At 60.9% G+C, this 11,727-nt stretch overlaps 2 protein-coding genes across 3 annotated transcripts; both read right to left on the bottom strand.

Annotated features, from left to right (window-relative positions):
• Positions 1 to 1,315: 1,315 nt before the first annotated feature.
• On the bottom strand, positions 1,316 to 4,006 carry CSF3 (colony stimulating factor 3). The gene is made up of 5 exons (XM_085039931.1): positions 3,737 to 4,006; positions 3,128 to 3,297; positions 2,663 to 2,770; positions 2,390 to 2,536; positions 1,316 to 2,224 (listed from the first exon to the last, which is right to left on the bottom strand). The coding sequence occupies exons 1-5, from the start codon at positions 3,750 to 3,752 to the stop codon at positions 2,054 to 2,056; spliced, it is 612 nt and encodes a 203-aa protein (XP_084896057.1). The 5' UTR covers positions 3,753 to 4,006; the 3' UTR covers positions 1,316 to 2,053.
• Positions 4,007 to 6,012: 2,006 nt separating this feature from the next.
• On the bottom strand, positions 6,013 to 11,424 carry PSMD3 (proteasome 26S subunit, non-ATPase 3). Of its 2 annotated transcripts, none has more exons than XM_085083400.1 (12): positions 11,188 to 11,424; positions 10,149 to 10,339; positions 9,250 to 9,420; positions 8,948 to 9,084; positions 8,671 to 8,861; positions 8,388 to 8,491; positions 7,587 to 7,701; positions 7,263 to 7,382; positions 7,086 to 7,189; positions 6,701 to 6,856; positions 6,553 to 6,603; positions 6,013 to 6,466 (listed from the first exon to the last, which is right to left on the bottom strand). In XM_085083400.1, the coding sequence occupies exons 1-12, from the start codon at positions 11,357 to 11,359 to the stop codon at positions 6,389 to 6,391; spliced, it is 1,590 nt and encodes a 529-aa protein (XP_084939526.1). In that variant the 5' UTR covers positions 11,360 to 11,424; the 3' UTR covers positions 6,013 to 6,388. The 2 variants fall into 2 exon arrangements, with proteins under 2 accessions (XP_084939526.1, XP_084939527.1); XM_085083401.1 differs by having other exon boundaries at positions 9,250 to 9,387; positions 11,188 to 11,422.
• Between the last annotated feature and the right edge of the window lie 303 nt (positions 11,425 to 11,727).

The following is an 11,727-nucleotide window of genomic DNA, read 5'->3' on the forward strand; positions in this document are numbered from 1 at the left end:
TCTGCCCCCTTCCTGCTGCTCCCAGGGGTCCAGCCCCTGGTCCCAATGTGGGAGCAGCTGCGGGGCTGGGTGGGGCGGATAACGGAGCTGTGGCACGCACTGGGATGGGCTGGGATGGCCTCACCGTGCCTGACACCGGCGTGAGTCCCACCCTGAGCTGGCACCGACCTAACCGGGCACCTCTGCTCACCTAGGGGCGGCTCTTTACCGTTAGCCCGGAGCAAAGAGCAGGACCTGGTGCTTGTGGCCTTCCCGGCTCTGTCAATATTTGCCGAGGCAGCCCCGTGCTTGGTATTGGCACTGGTGCTTCCCCTTACAGGAAGGGGCTGGAACAGGAGAAGGGGGTTTTCTGTAAGCGCCCATGGGGTGGGGGAGGAAGGAGGGAGCTGCTGCCCGTGGGGTGTGTGTAGCCAAGCACCCGTGGGCGAGGGCTTCCCCCCGGCAATTTGTGATCATGGGGCTCCAGCCTGTGCCAGCTCCTGCCCAGGGCTGGGAAGCTGGAGAGAGGCAGGAACTGGGATCCCTGGCATCACCCAGCACTGGGCTCTGTCTCTGCATGGCTGGGATGAGTGTGGTGAGGGATGCTGGTGGTCATGGGATGTGAGCGTGGGCCCGGTGGCAGGAAATGGAGCTGGTGGAGCTGGGACAGCCCGGGGTGGACAAACACCCATTGGGGAGAGGCCAGGGGTGCCCTTAGGGACTTTCTGGGGCAGGGGAGATGCCCAGGGGTCTCCTGACATCACTCAGCCACATGGGGATGCCCCCTTTTTCCATCCACTCTGCCTTCCTCACTGCTGAAAGCCTCGTCCCACCATGGCAGCTCTGGGAGAGCTCTGGGCACATCCCTGGGCACCTCTGGAGCAGATTCCCTGTGTGACTGAAGGGTGGTTGGGGACCCCCAGTGCCACCAGCCCCAGGGTGAGCCCACAAACCAGCTCTGGGCGTGGTGCCTGTGCCCTCAGCATCTCTGCCAGCACGGGCAGCTTCCAGAGCTTTCTAGGAATCGGCTCTTGCCCAAGCGGCACCGCCGGGCGTGGGAGGAAGTGGCCATCGGTGCCTCCCAGCCCTCGGGGGGGCTCAGGCTGTGGGGTGGGGGCACTGGGGGTGCTGCATTTCATCTTTCTGAGCCACCACCAGCAGACACAGCCTGGCCCCAAAGTCCCGTTTCCTCGTCCCCCATGTCTCTGTCCCCATGTCCCCACACCCTGGCCACTCTGCATCCCTCCCATGCAGGCAAGAGACAGCGGAACAGAGAGAGAGTGCAAAAATAGAGTTTATTTCCATTTTTATCACATAGAAAAAAGATAGCGGGTGTTTCTCGGGGTTCACCCAGCTGCAGCAGTAAATACAGTACAAAACCCCCCACGCTCAGAGCTCCCACACAGCCACGGGACCGGGGCTGCGTCAGGCTCAGGAGGATGGGGCTGTGCCCAAGTGGCTCTTTCCGGCCAGGGATGGGCACAAATAAGTTAAACTGCAAGAAGTACTCCAAGTTTAGCAGGGAAGGGGGACAGAGCAGAGATGCAGCTCCTCAAGGTGCTAGGGCTCCCTTGAAAACCTCATCCTGGTGAGGCTGCTGCATCCCTATGGTTCTTCCATCCTCCCTCCTGCCCCTAATGGCTAATAAATATTAATTACTAGAAATAACACCCATCAGATGTCTCCCTGCAGGCTGCAGCCTGGACAGGGAGATGCTGCTCTGGAGCATCCTCATCCTCAGATGAAGGTGGTTTCCTGTGGGATGCTGCAGCAGCCCCAGCAGCATGAGCTGTGGGGAAACTGAGGCACAGACAGTGCCAGCAGCAGCTGCGGGGGCTCAGCCCAGCTCCAGAACCTCATAGCAGAGATACTCTTGTGTTTAAATATTAAACAAGGGTGATTCTGCACAGGTATCTGTGCATGGATACACCGCGGGATCCCCTGGCACCTGCCCGGGGCCGTGGGTGGGGGAGCATCCCCAGACAGATAAATATTAAATAGCCATAAATATTAAATAAGCAGAAAATGGGGTGCTCCTGGGATGTCCCTCAGGTGGGACATCCACGAACAGGGGTCAGAGGTTGGCGAGGTGCCGCAGTGCCCGGTATGCCGTCTCCAGGAACCGCTGGAAGTTGGCCAGGATGAAGAAGCCTCCGACTTGGTGTTGGAAGTGGGAGGAGAAGGTGGGGAGGGAGTCCTGGTTCTCCATGGGGTATGTCACCGTGGCCAGGCCCAGGTCCTCCATCTGCAGCCGGGCAGAGGCAGCAAAATCAGCTCCAGACCTCAAGACATCCCTCTGCCCCTGTGTGTCCTTCCCAGGGATGTAGCCCCCACCATTTTCACCCATCCTTTGTGATGCAGCACCTCCTTTACCCACCTGTCCCCACAAAGTCCACCTTTGTCCCCTCACCTGCTGCTGGATGTTGGAGGACAGATTGGCCATGTCCAGCTGCAGGGTCTCCATCAGCCCAGCATGCCCGGGCAGCAGATCCCGGATGGTGGCCAGGGAGCTGTGGTAGATGCGGAGCCCGGCACGGATCTGGCTGAAGCAGGTCTCCTGTGGTGGGCATGGTGTGGTCAGTGGGGTTGGTCACCTGGCCACCAAGACACAGGGGACTTTGGAGTGCCCCGAGCCATGACAGAGCTGACCAGCTTGTGGCAGGGATGGGCTGCCTGTACTCACTGCCTGGAAGGTGCGCTTGTGACATTGCTCCAGAGGCGCCTGTGTGATGTCCAGGTCCTGCTGCACCAGCAGCAGCTCGTCCTCCTTGCACAGCTGGAAGGTGTCACACTGTGGACAAAGGGGACGGGGTCAGGACAGCCAGAGGATCCCAACACCCTCAGCACCCTACAGCATCCCACCCCTCGGCTGTGGGACCCTCTGCAGCCCAGCCAGGAGGAGGAAGGGGATGGAATGGACCTGGTACAATGGGGATGGAGGTGTGGCTACCCTGGCAAGTGTGTGCCCAGGAAAGTCACCACATGTCCCCAGTGCATGCCCCAGCACCGCAGGGCTGATCCTTGGGCAGTGCAGGGGACACCGCTGACTCCTGGCCCTGCGGTGCCGATAAGGCCAGGGAGGGGAAGGTCACCTTATCTGTGACCCCGCAGTGGTTGCCATCCCCCCTCCACAGCGTGTGGGACTCACCACCACGCGCTGCAGCGCGGCCACATCCCCGAGGATCTTGCGGGTGAACTCGAGGTTCCTCTGCAGGAAGAGCTGGAAGTCCTGGTCCCCCGAGAGCTCAGTCAGCGGTGCCCCGTGCAGCACCCGCCACGGTGCCCACAGCAGCGCAACCAGCAGCAGTGCCAGCCCACCTGTGGGGACAGCGGCTCAGTGCCCACCGGACACCCCAGAGAGCCCCGATCCTATGCCCAGGATGGGCTCAGCAACCAGAACCACCCTGGGGATGGTGGCAGCAGCATCGCCTGGGGAAGGGGCAGAGACCCCAAAAGGGAGAGGGACAAGTGTTCTCTGCATCCCACTGGTGCAGGGATCAGCAGCAGAGGGCTCTGGCTGTGTCGGTCCAGCAGGTGCTACAGGTAGGGTGGGTTTATGGTGCTCTGGGTGTGCTGGGTGCAGTGGGGAGGGTGAGTGCTGCTCATAGAGTGGGTGGTCTGGGTGCCGTGGGGGCAGTGGGTGCTATGGACAAAGTGGGGTTTAGGGGTGGTTTGGGCGCAGTGAGAGCAGCAGGGGAAGCGGGTGCAAAGGGAGCAGCGGGAGATGGGTGTGCTGCGGAGGGTGCTGGGTACTCACGGGTGAGGAAGCACATGGTGGGTGCCCGGCTCGGTGTCTCCTCCTCTGTGCGGTGCGGCCCTGCCCAGCCCGGCCCGGCTCCGCTCGCTCCTGCCCGGCTCTGCTCATCGATCGGGGCATTTATAGCGCACGGGCCTCGGGGATTCTCACCGATGAGGCAAGAGTGCGATTGCTTCACTGCCTTAATCACAGCATGCAAATCCCGAGAAGCGGGTGCTCGGCTGCGACCACACCGCGGGGCTTTCCCGGGGCCGGTGGGCAGCAGTGCCCCTCAGTGTGGCCACAGGCGCCTGGTGGAACCCAGACACTGAGGAGGTTGCCGGGACAGGGCAGGTGGTGCCCTGGTGACTCATTAACCTGCTCTCAGGGCTCCCAATGCACTGGCCAGGTGGGCCAGTGCCCAGCACAGCAGGGTCATGCACAGGGTCACTCGCAGGGTCACTCACAGTGTCACTCGCAGGTGACCAGGCAAGGGGATAGTGGCTTCTCGCTGCCGCTGTCGCTTCGCTCTGGGGTTGTCCCCATCCTCAGCACATGTGGGCATCGCTGCCTGTCAGCTGCCTGAGACCCTCACCCCAGAATCAGGGCGAGTGCTGGCAGTGTGACCTTCATGGTGGTGGCACCAGCTCGAGGTGGCCAAGGTGTGACCTGGTCCAGGTACCTGCCCAGGGCTGTGGCTGCCTGAGGCAGCTCCATGGGGCCAGACCCCGCCCTGCTGGGCACCGTGGGGCTGATTAGTGCCCAGTGTCCCCATGCGCAGTGCTGAGCACCAGCCACATCAGGCTGACCCCACCCACAAGGGGCCAATCCCCCCTTACCCCTTCAGGGAAGACCCTAGGCAAAGGGTGGCTGCTAAAGGCCCTGCTGTGCTGACGTGGGAATTTTGGCTCGTGCTGATTCCCGCAAGTCCTTCCAGGATCTGTTGGGCCAGTGCCAGCTGGCCAGCTCTTGCCCGGCACAGGCTGGATGGGGCACGGGAGGCACTCACTCTCCTCACAACCCCACACAAGGTGACCCCAGGGCAGTGTTGGGCTGGGAGGCTCATTCTGCACCCCTGACCCCTGGCTGGGTCCCATTGCTGCCCTCCTGAAGGCTGTGGGGATAGGGATAGGGACAGGGATAGGGACAGGGATGGGGACAGGGAACCCCATCCCTATGGGTTGCAGATGTTGGTGGGCACTGGGATGGACCACACATCCCATGGGGTAGTTTGTGGGGTACTGTTTGTGGGGTGCAGCCACAGCATCAGTCCCGGAGGCTGGAAGTTCTGGAAGTTCCTACTTCCAGTTGGGAAATAAACCCCCATCAGCTGCAGCCAATCCATGAGTTCCAAGCAGAGCCTTCCTGGCACAGCCAGGTGTTAACTCAGAAACCTACTGATGACCTCCCTTCAAACCTGGCAGCACTGAGTGTTCTGCCCTACAGATGTGTGAAAGGACCTAGGATTTTGGGAGAAACAGCCCCCCCTGATCTGCCTGTGCCTTCCCTGGAGCCAGAGAGAGCCAGTGGCCTTTGAGGGGCTCAGCATGGTCCCTTCACTCTGAGCACCCACAGGATCACCCCAGAACAGATCTGCCCTCTCAGCAGGATGGTGCTTTCAGGAATTGTGATGGGGGTGTGGGGGGTTGAATCAGCACCCAAAGCCCCCGTCAGCTTTCCAAGGAAGGAAGTGATTTCAGATCCGAAACTCAGTGGGTGTTGGGGGTGGGGGGTGGAGCTGGCCCAGCACACCCCCTCATCCCTGGTGGGGTTGGAGCTGCTCAGTCCAGTGACCCACCCCATCCTGTTTTGGCCTCGAGGTACCATTTCTTCTTCATGGGGCCCAACCTGGGTACCCTCAGCCCTTTCCTGTCCTCTGCCAACACCAGCGCTCCCAGGGAGTCTGGCTGGGCTCTCACCTTCCCTGGTCTCCTTCCGAGCAGGAATGGGCTGGGGCAGCCCCACACTTGACCTGCAGCCCTGGCTGCTGTCCCGGTGATTCCCAGACTTTCTCAGAGAACTCATCCCAGATGCTGACAGGACGGACCTGGAGTGGCTGCATGTCCCCTTGTCCCCATCACGCCAGGGCCGGTGTTGTGGGGCACAAGGGGAGCCCAGCCTGGCTCTGTGCCTTTCTCAATAGAATCCTCCTGGGACAAAGCTTCAGTCCCCCAGGAGGGCCTGAGCCAGATCCAGTCCCGTCCCTGGTGCCCAGCCCTGGGGTGGGAGCAGAGACCCCAAACCAGCCCCATGCCCCCTCCCCACCCCAACAAACCCACGGCAGGAGCCAGCCAGGCTGGTGTTTTTCCATCTTTTATTTTAAAAGTCATAATTGAAGTTTAACAAAGTTTGACCCCGTTGTTTTCATTGGAGCTGGAGGGGCACCACTGGAGACCCCACTCCTGCCCCCTCCAGCCCCATTCCCCTCACAGCCCCCCCGGCATCAGTTCTGATGTCACCACAGGGATCCTTTTAAGGATGTTTATTGGGGAGGGGGGGTCCCACCACGGGTGCAGGTGGTCGGAGGGTGCGGGCCCAGGGAACCCCCCGTGTCCCCTCCCACAGTACAGACATGCAGGGATTTATAAAAGGGGGTCTGGGGGGGACGGAGGGCCCTGCTCAGCCACCATCTGTCCAAGGGACAAATAAAAAAAATACAGCCAGGGCCTAGGGTCACGGAAAACCATCGTCATCATCCTCTGCCATCTCCTTGGCAAACTCCAGGTCCTGCTGCTCACGCTCCCGGCGCTCCTGGAAAGCAAAGACCGAGGTTGGTGGCAGGTGGGGACAGGAGCCCCATCTTTCCCGTGGCTACAGAGACCCTGTTTGGATCTCACCTCTGCAGATTCCAAGTCCTTGTTGTAAGATTTGGGTGGGAACCTCATAGCCTGGTGAAAAAAGGGTGGAGGAAGATGAGCTCAAAGCTGAGCCAGCCTGACCTGTGTCCTGCTGTCCCCCCAGGGACACAGGACATGCTGTGCTCACCTTCACAGACATGTTGTGGATGTCAAGGCAGAAGGAGATGCGCTGGTGGAAGGCCAGCTGGGGCTCCCGCGTGGAGTAGATGTCAATCATCTCCTTGGACTGGACGTAGCCCTTCTCGTGGTTGATGCTGGCCTCGATCACGCCGTCCCGGATGGCCTGTGAGCCCAGGCATGGGGCAGGGCAGGGCAGGGGCAGGGAGTGTCCCCAAGGGCTTGGGACACAGCGCACAGAGCAGGGAGGTGGTGCCCTGAATGTCCCCAGTTTTCCCTGGAGGAGCCTCAACCCAAACCTAGTGGCGCTGCATGGAGGGGGTGCAGGGGAACAGGGCAGGGTGGGGGGCTGTGGGCACCCCGGGCCCCCAAAGGGGTGGGACTCCCTGTGGTACCTTGGCAACGATGAACTCAGCATCCTCAGGGCTGTCCAGCTGCAGCTTCTGGGCGATGTCAGCCAGGGAGATGCGGGAGTAGGAGAGGCTGATCATGCGGACACCTGCAGGGAGAAGGGAATGGGATGCAGCCCCCCAGCCCTGCCCAGCCAGGGGGGTCCCCAAACACCCTCCTACCTGTCTTGATGACATTGTGCCTCAGCCGAATGATCAAGGTGTAGGTGCCATCAGCCTGGAACTTGTCCCCAAACTGGTCAAGGACTTGGTTGAACTTGGCCAGATTCCCCGTCCTGACAGCTGGAGAGAAGAAGGTGGGAATGTGGGAAGGAGAAAGATTGGGGAAAGCAAGTCAGAGCTGCTGACTTCCTCCTTCTCCTCTTCCTTCCCAAGTGGCATCTGCATCCAAGTACCATCAAGGGGAGAGAAGAGAACTTCCCACTCAGGAAATGATTCTCTGACGTTGCAGGAGGGACAGAGACAGGCAGGAGGGGGCAGCCGTACCCTGGGTCAGCAGGAAGTAGGGCATGAGCGAGCGCTTGAGTGAGGGCTGTCGGAACTGGAGCCGGTCTGGGATCTCCCCGAGGAGCAGCTCCACCACGATAAGCAGCTTGTGCACCTGGGGCACAGCAAGACCATGGGTGAGTCCTCGTGGGGACTGAACCATTCCCATCCCTGAGGGGCCCAACACCCCAGGAGGTCCTGCACTCATCCCCACGGGGCACAAGACCCCAAACCCGTTGGGTTTGGAGATCCCAAACCCGTTCTTGTCCCTGTGGGACCTGGAAGGTCTCAGTTTTGTCCCTGGGAAGTTCCAAACCTAGGAGGTCTTACACCTGTCATCCCTGCAGGGCCCAACACCCCAGGAGGTCCCCAAACCTGTCCCAAAGGGGCTTTACCCTGGGAGGTCCCACACTTGTCCCTGGAGAGCTCAACCCTGGGAGGTCCCAGATCTCCTGGAAGGTGCCAAGCCTGGGACTGTCCCTGTGGAGCCCAACCCTGCAGGGTCCTGGACTTGACCCTGGGATGTCCCAAGTCCGAAGGGACTGACTCCATGGGGCCGAACATCCAAGGAGGTCCCAAACCTGTCCCCAGGATGTCTCAAACCTGGAAGGTCCCAAATCAAACTCCACAGGGCCTGACATCCCAGGAGATCCCAAGCCTGGAGTTCCCAAACTTGGGAGGTCCCACACCAAACTCCATGAGGCCTGACATTCCAGAAGGTCCCACATCCAACCCCTGTGAGATCCCAACCCCAAAGGGTCTCAGACCCCATCTGAGAGGTCCTGCCCCCTCCCTGCTCACCGTCTGCTTGAAGCCGACAGCCGTGTGCTGCGGGGCCTTGCGCAGGGCGTTGGTCATGGTCCGCCGCGCCTCCGAGTATTCCAGCTGGATGGCCTTGATCCGCCCTGCGCCCACACGGGGCGGGTGGGGAAAGCCACCCAGTGAATCCAACCCGACCTACATGGATGGGGCTCCAAATCCTGCCTGGAAGCCCCACCTCCAGCTGCTCAAAGGGGTTCTCCGAGGAACCAGAGCCCTCGGCGTGGGGTGCCAGGAGCCAGGGCAGGCACTGAGCCCCCCTCACCTGTGTAGTACAGGTACCGAGCCCACTCGTTGTTGTTGGCCTGCTCGGGGAACACGGACTTGGAGACGAGCTTCTCAGCCTGGTCATAGAGGTTGTAGTGGAGGTAATTCCTCAGGAGCAGGTTCAGGAGCGTGGCCTGGCCGTCGGCGTCGTGGCGCAGCGTGGCCGTGCGGAGCCGGGCGTGCAGGAAGCTGTGGGGTGGGACAGGGAGTCAGTGAGGAGGGAGAAAACAGGCCATCAAATCTAGGGACATTCCCCTTTGCAGGACTCATCCCACCTCCGGACCACGTCGAGTTTGTTCAGGAATTCGTAGATCCGGGAGTGGTAATAGTAACACTTGGCCACCACCAGGTCCAGGGCCCGGCGGTTCTGGGAGCTGATCTTCTGCATTAGGTCATCAGACACCTTCTGAGCCTGTGGGAGGGGAAGGGAGGTCAGAGCAGGGGGAACTGATCCTAGGAGGAGCAGAGACCACCCAGGCTGTGGGGTGAACACTGCTGGGATGAGGGGACAGTGCAGGGCAGAGCCAAGGGATCTCTGGGGAGCAGGAGTGCTGCAGGGATAGCTTGGGGGTCTCACCTCGGGGTACCTCTTGCTGTTCATCAGGTAGATGACGAGCAGCAACTGCAGATAGGTCTCCACCTCTGGCAGGAGAGGGGCTGATGCTGCTTTCCCTGTCCGTGGGCGGAACTGCAGCTCAGCTTCTGTGTCCATGGACTGAGGGGAGAGAGAAACTCTGGATCCCTGTTCCTGTGTGAAGACAACTCTGCTCCAGGTGTGACAGGTGCCAGCCCAGGACTGCAAGGACTGTCCCTGCTCACATATGTGTCTGAGCAGAGGGATTGCTCATGCCCAAAGTCCCCAGACCCTACTGCCCTATTCCAGAGGCTCCTTGGAGAGGGAAAGAATCATGGAATCCCAGCCTGTTTTGGGTTGGAGGAACCTTAAAGCTCATCCAGTCCCACCCCCTGTCATGGGAAGGGACACCTTCCACTAGGCCACGTAGCTCCAAGCCCCATCCAACCTGGCCTTGTACACTTCCAGGGATGGGGCAGCCATAGCTTCACTGGGAAATCCATTTCAGTGCTTCACTGCCCAGATAGGGAACAATTTCTTCTCAATATCCAATCTAATCCTGCCCTCTGTCAGTGGCAAGTCATTTCCCCTTGTCCTGTCACTTCAAGCCCTTGTAAATTGTCCCTCTCAATCTTTTCTGTTGCTCCTTCAGATACCAGAAGACCACTATTATGTCTGCCCTAAATCTTCTCCAGGCAGAACAATTCCAATTCTTTCAGCTTTTCCTCACAGTAGAGCTGTTCCATCCTTGTGATCAACTTGGTGCCTCCTCTGGACTTACTCCTACAGCTCCACATCCTTCCTATGCTGGGACCCCTGAGCTGGGGCAGCTCTGCAGGGGGAGTCTCATCAAAGCAGGGCAGAGGTGAGGGCAGGTGTCCTGTCCCCATTCCTGTCCCTACCTCCTCGAGGAATCCGAGCAGGAAGTCCCTGACAGTGCAGTTGGAGGTGAAGAAGCCGTGGATGGCCTTGTGCAGCACGTTGGGGTTGAGGCGGCGGGAGGTGGAAGGCAGAGCCCGCAGTGCCCGCAGGACGTAGCGCGGCTCCTTCCCTGACACCGCCTTCTCCAGCTGCTTCACGTGCTCCTTAATGTCTACGGGGCCACACGGACACCCATCATCCCAAATCCTCTGCCAGGGGCACCCCGGAGCAAAGTCAGGGCTGCCCCCTTGCCCCGTCCCGCTGTTCTGGGGTCCCTCTGCCCATGGCCTTGGTGTTGTCCCCGGTACCTGACCTGTCCCCAGGGCTGTCCCGGATTGGAGCAGGGGGCTGGTGAGACCCTTGCAGAGCCTTCTCCCTCCTCCCCAAGGGCTCCAGTCTCCCTCTGCATCCCCATGGGTGCCACTACAGCAGGTCGGCAGCCTCCCTGCCCCTCACAGCCTGTCCCCCCAGAATACACCTCCATTTCCCTTTCCCTCACAGAGCTGCTCCAATCCACACAGTGACCACCCCCAAAACACAACTCCATCTCTCATTTTTCACGGTGACTGCCCCCAAGACCAACCTCCCAACTCCTTTTCTCTCACAGACCACCTCACATCCTCTTCTCCACAGTGTTTCCTCCTAAAAAACACTCCTCCTCTCTCCCTTTCCTACACGGTGCCCCACAACTCCCCTTCCCCAAAGTGCTCCCCACCGCAGGCTCACCTCCCATTTCTCTTTCCCTCAGAGCCCCCTCCAGCTGCCCTCCCCACACTGATCCCCCCATTCCCCTCCTCCAACACCTTTCCAGCCCCTCTCCCACCCCCCTCAGGTACCTCCACCCTGCTCCCCTCTCCAAACCCCCCAGGGCTCCCTATAGCCCCCCTAACCCCCTTCCTCCAGCATCCCCCCTCTCAGGGGTTCCCCCCATCTGTCCCAAGTCCCTTCAACCCTCAAGACCCCCCCGTTCCCACCCGCATCGCCACAGACACCCTCATTAGAACAACACCCCCCCCTCACCCTCCAACGTGATCGCGTCCAGCTCCCGCTGCGGCTGCCGCTCCCCGGCCGCCTCGGGGGCCACCGGCGCCGTCTCCTCGTGCATCTCGACGTCGGGGGGGGCGGGCGGGGGTCCCTCCGGGGGTGCCTTGGCCTTGTCGCCGCGGCGGCGGGACGCGCCGTCCTGCTTCATGGCGTGACACTGCACAACGGGCCGCCAGGCGCGACCAGCCGAGCGCCGAGCGACACACGATCGTCTCCTTCCGCCTTCCGCTCGGCCGTTTCCGCCGTCGCTCGGGTTGTTCCGCAGCGCTTTCGGATATTTCAGGCGCCGCTCGGAGAGTTCCGCCTCTCCCGCTCGTGGAGTTCCGTAATCGCTCTCGGGTATTTCCGTAATCGTTCGTAGATCTTCGCCTAGTTCTCGGGCACCTTGGCCGAGCCCTCTCGGAGTGTTCCGGCATCTCTCGGCTCCTTCCGCCTCTCGCTCGGAGATCTCCGTAGCGCTTTCGGGTGTTTCCGCCCCGCTCTGAGCTGTTCCCGCCTTTTGGGGGCGCGAGCGAG

The sequence above is a fragment of the Lichenostomus cassidix genome, chromosome 27, assembly GCF_008360975.1.
Source record: "Lichenostomus cassidix isolate B80296 chromosome 27, HeHo_3.0, whole genome shotgun sequence".
Taxonomy (NCBI): domain Eukaryota; kingdom Metazoa; phylum Chordata; class Aves; order Passeriformes; family Meliphagidae; genus Lichenostomus; species Lichenostomus cassidix.

Excerpts from the sequence above, each read along its gene's own strand:
- CSF3 (XM_085039931.1), bottom strand. Across the intron at positions 2,771-3,127 it reads CCGCGCTGCAGCGCGTGGTG|TGTGACACCTTCCAGCTGTG; the intron begins GTGAGTCCCACA and ends CTTTGTCCACAG. Across the intron at positions 2,225-2,389 it reads CCTCCAACATCCAGCAGCAG|ATGGAGGACCTGGGCCTGGC; the intron begins GTGAGGGGACAA and ends GCCCGGCTGCAG.
- PSMD3 (XM_085083400.1), bottom strand. The coding sequence starts at position 11,359 with ATGAAGCAGGACGGCGCGTCCCGCCGCCGCGGCGACAAGGCCAAGGCA. Across the intron at positions 7,383-7,586 it reads CTACTTCCTGCTGACCCAGG|CTGTCAGGACGGGGAATCTG; the intron begins GTACGGCTGCCC and ends TCTTCTCTCCAG. Across the intron at positions 7,190-7,262 it reads GCACAATGTCATCAAGACAG|GTGTCCGCATGATCAGCCTC; the intron begins GTAGGAGGGTGT and ends TTCTCCCTGCAG.